General features: G+C 47.2%; 1 protein-coding gene across 2 annotated transcripts in view; it reads right to left on the reverse strand.

Moving 5' to 3' along the window:
* Positions 1-4215, reverse strand: part of igf1ra (insulin-like growth factor 1a receptor) — a 255113-nt gene that overhangs the window by 38795 nt on the left and 212103 nt on the right. For both annotated transcript variants that reach the window (XM_048617169.1, XM_048617170.1), the window contains 3 exons: positions 3705-3831; positions 1797-2035; positions 577-744 (listed from right to left, as the gene is read on the reverse strand). In XM_048617169.1, the coding sequence (XP_048473126.1) occupies positions 577-744; positions 1797-2035; positions 3705-3831 (534 nt within the window). The remainder of the gene's footprint in view (positions 1-576; positions 745-1796; positions 2036-3704; positions 3832-4215) is intronic.

The raw sequence follows: 4215 nt of genomic DNA on the forward strand, positions 1-4215 counted from the left end.
GTCTCACTGGGTCTCTGCGTTACCTGCGCAGTGACATTACCCCGGTCTCACTGGGTCTCTGCGTTACCTGTGCAGTGACATTACCCCTGTCTCACTGTTTTCTCTGCTCCTCAGCAAAAAAAGTCACGAGGAAATTGAGAATAAAAAAAACTCACAAAATTCTGAATGAGTAAACAGAACAGGAACCAATTTTATTGGTCGGTGAGTCACTATCAGAAGACAGAAATTCAAGATGAGTGTCAAAGTAACACATTCAGAGCCTGGGAGAAATCTAGCTTCATAGTCTGGTTGAAATATTCTAGCACAGAAGCAGATCCAATATTCAGCTTTTAAAACTGAAACAGTTAACTATGTTAAAAAGAAAAAGATGTGGAGAATGGGACTAGGGTTAGATAGCTCTATCGGAGAGACAGTACAGACACGATGGAAGGAATGGTCTCCAGCAACACTGTGAAAAACTTCCTGGTTTTCTCCCCGATTCCGAACATCCTAATGCTTAGCACTAGGTATCCTTCGCAATTTGAAATTTTCACCACTCAGCCCGATGTGTCCCTCCTTCCCCTTGGTCTCCGTTACCTTTGTGGCAGTAGTCATGCTTATAGAGCTCTGTATCCTCTGGCTGCTGTTGCCAACGCACCAGGTAATAGGTGATATTACCGTTCGAGAAAGCAGGGGGCTTCCACCTCACCACCAGCTGAGAGGAGGAGTTGGACATAGACAGCACGTCGAGAGGGACCGAAGGCACTAGCGTGACAGAAATGAAAACCATTAGAACACTGATAACTGTCACGAGTGCCACCACTGCTAGGTGGTGGTGCCAGGCCAGGGGTGATTGATTGAGCTGGTTTGGTGCCCTCCTTTCTAGATTTTCTTTGTTTTTAAATCAACCAGTTAAGAGATATTGTGACAGCCCTCTGGAGCAGGTGGGACTTGAACCCAGCTCTATGATTTCCCTGGGAGGTATGTGGAGTGCTAAGCTTCTACATAGCACCCACCCTGAGTTTTTACTGGTCTTCTCGCAGCCCGAGGGAGCTGTGCGTCTACCGTATAGTGCTGTGCAAACAAGGGGCACCCGTAGGTCAGACATGGCGTGGGTGATAGGGCTCTGAAGGACACTGCAGAACCCCTGAGGACCACATGGTGTATGGAAACCAGCAGAATCCAGTCGGGCTGAAGGGTCTGTTTGTGTGGTTCAGAATCAATGCAACCTGCTGGGCTCCTTTACAAAATTCTGACACGGGCATTTCTCTGGGTGTGGTCCACAGATTTCTAACTTCACTGAATTCAATTCAACAATTTCCAACACAGCGAGATATAAATGTGTGCCAGTCTTCTGGAACCACAACCTGTCTACAGTGACAACCAGGGATTGGTCCCTTTACAGAGGGGTAAATGGTGAAGATTACAGGTACATGCCCCGAAGACTGGTACCTCCTTTATTCGTTCACGGGATGAGGGCATCGCTGGCTAGGCAGCATTTATTGCCCATCCCTAATTGTCTAGGAGGCAGTTAAAAGTCAACCACATTGCTGTGGGTCTGGAGTCACGTGTAGGCCAGACCAGGTAAGGATGGCAGTTTCCTTCCCTAAAGGACATTAGTGAACCAGATGGGTTTTTCCGACAATTGACAATGGATTCATGGTCATCATTAGACTCTTAATTCCAGATATTTTTTATTGAATTCAAATTCCAGCAACTGCCGTGGCAGGATTGGAACCTAGGTCCTCAGCCCATTACCTGGGTCTCTGGATTAACAGTCCAGCGATAATACCACTAGGCCGTTGCCTCCCCCTTACCTGAGGCATTTGTCTTCATGTAGATGATCTCACTTTTTGCCCCGTGGTTGCGACCATCTTCAGAAGTGGCGAGGGTGATAGCCTTCACAAAAATGGCGTACTGCGTCCAGGGCTTCAAATTCGTTAGATATACCCCAGGTTCTTGGGTCTTGCTCTGGGGAAGGTCGACGTCAACCATGCTCCAGCTGTTGGAGCCACATGCATCCTGGCCATCGTACTCCGTCAGATTTTGAAAGGGTCTTGAGGGGAAAGGAAACATAAATGGAATAATCACTCAGAGAACATGCCCTAATGAAACAGTCCACCCATACCTTTGCTGCCTTTTTCTTCCTTAATTCCATTTATCACCAAGGTCTATGGCTACAGTGTTAGTCTCCTTTAAGTGCCCTATTGACAGACAGTCTGTTATTCAAAGAGTCAGTGCCCTTGTGTCTCTCAAGGACAGGGCCAGAGCAATCACCAAGACGTCTAGCCTCTGATCATCGTCCATCAACTTCGACTGGAAAGCACACATGCTTGGTAGGAGTTGCCATCACCGTGAAGCCTTCGAAAAACTGGAATGGTCACTATCACATAAAAAAGCCAACCACTTGCCTGAGCTGGTGAAGGGATATGGGCTTATTGGAGACGGCAAGGAGGGTGGGAATGGTTCACAACAGGGTGGGATTTGATTTTATTCTTTCACAGGATGTAAGTATGATTGGCTACCACACACCGCTCATCCCTAATTGCCCTCGTGCTGGTGTTGAGCCGCCTTCTTGAACTCCATCCAGTGTAGACTGACTCAGCAGGGTTAAGAAGGGAATCCCTGTTTCAGGAAGGGTCAATATATTACCAAGGCAGGATGCTGAATAGCTTGGAGTGGAACTGGCAGGAGGTGGTGTTCCCCTGTACCTGCTGCCCTTGTCCTTGGGAGTACTGTACACAATTGTGGTCACCCAGCTACAGCAAGGATGTTATTAAACTGGACAGATTTACAACCGAGACTGGAGGGATTGAGTTATTGGGAGAGGCTGGGGCTTTCTTCCCTGGAACATAGAAGATTGCAGGGTGACCTTATAGAGGTTTATAAAATCACAAGGGCAAAGGTAAGATGAATAACCAAAGTTCCAGGGGAGGGGAATCTAAAACTAGAGGGCATAGGTTTAAAGTGAGAGGGGAAAGATTTAAAACGGACCTGAGGGGCAACTTTTTCATGCAGAGGATGGTGCGTGTTTGGAACGAGATGGCAGAGGAAGTGGTAGAGGCTGGTACAATTACAACATTTAAAAAGCATTTGGACAGGTACAAGGACAGCAAAGGTTTGGAGGGATACAGGCCAAAGGTAAACGGGACTAGTTCAGCTGAGGAAACCTGGTTGGCATGAACGAGTTGGGCCGAAGGGCCTGTTTCCACACGGTGTACCTCCATGACCCTAAACTTCACGTTTGTGTAGCTGCAATGCATCATGTTGTACGCTGCTGCTGTGAGCCAGCACTGGACGAACTGATGGTGTTGAAGGTATCAGTGGGCTGCTTTGCCCTGGAGGGTGTCAAGCTTCTGTTCTTGAGTGTTGCTGGAGCTGCATCCATCAAACTCCCCTCTCCCCCACGAACGCAGCTTCTCCACCCCCTCAGAAGCTCAAATATTACGACACTTTTCAATCACAACATAGGAATTAGACTTCAATTTTCTTCCATGTCTAGGAAGTTTAAGACCAAAGCCTTGTAAACTTGCAATGCCAAGGCTGTGGGCTAAGTGTTGGAAAACGGGATTAGAATAGTTAGGTGGTTGTTTTTGACCAGTGCACAGTCGATGGGCTGAAAGGCCGTTTTCTGTGCTACAGACCTCACTGACTCAATGTACCACCTGCCAAACCCAGCTTTGACATTAAACACACACGGACAGAGGCAATAAGCAGAGACTCACGCTTCTTTGTAGTAGACAATAAAACTGATGAGGTCCCTGTAATCTGGAGGTCGATAACGCTCCCATTTCAGTAGTATCCTGTTCTTCGCTGTGGAATTGGCTGTGAACTTCAAGATGTGACTCTCGCCTGATAACAAAAGTGGAAACAAAGACAAGTTTGCAAATTGACGACTTGCAAAGACCTCTTAGGCTCTGCCATCAATGCCCTGCAATCATATAGAAATTTCTAGAGCCCATTGCCAATAAGGGTGGCAGAAGTAGCTTCACTAACTAGGTCCAAAACAGAACCTAACTAAAATAGCTGCACGTGCAGGGGACAGAGCAAGACTAATAGGATTGCTACATCAAGACCAGGTACAGGCATGATGGGATGTATGGCCTCCTCCTGCTTGCTATGGTTTAGTGTTGGTTAAACATGGAACTGCACTGTCTCTTTCATAATGAAAATACTTCCCCTGCTCAATGAAAACAGTTTCCTGAACTGCCCACATGTTTGGGAGGGGGTGGCGGG

The sequence above is a fragment of the Rhincodon typus genome, chromosome 36, assembly GCF_021869965.1.
Source record: "Rhincodon typus isolate 14 chromosome 36, sRhiTyp1.1, whole genome shotgun sequence".
Lineage (NCBI taxonomy): Eukaryota > Metazoa > Chordata > Chondrichthyes > Orectolobiformes > Rhincodontidae > Rhincodon > Rhincodon typus.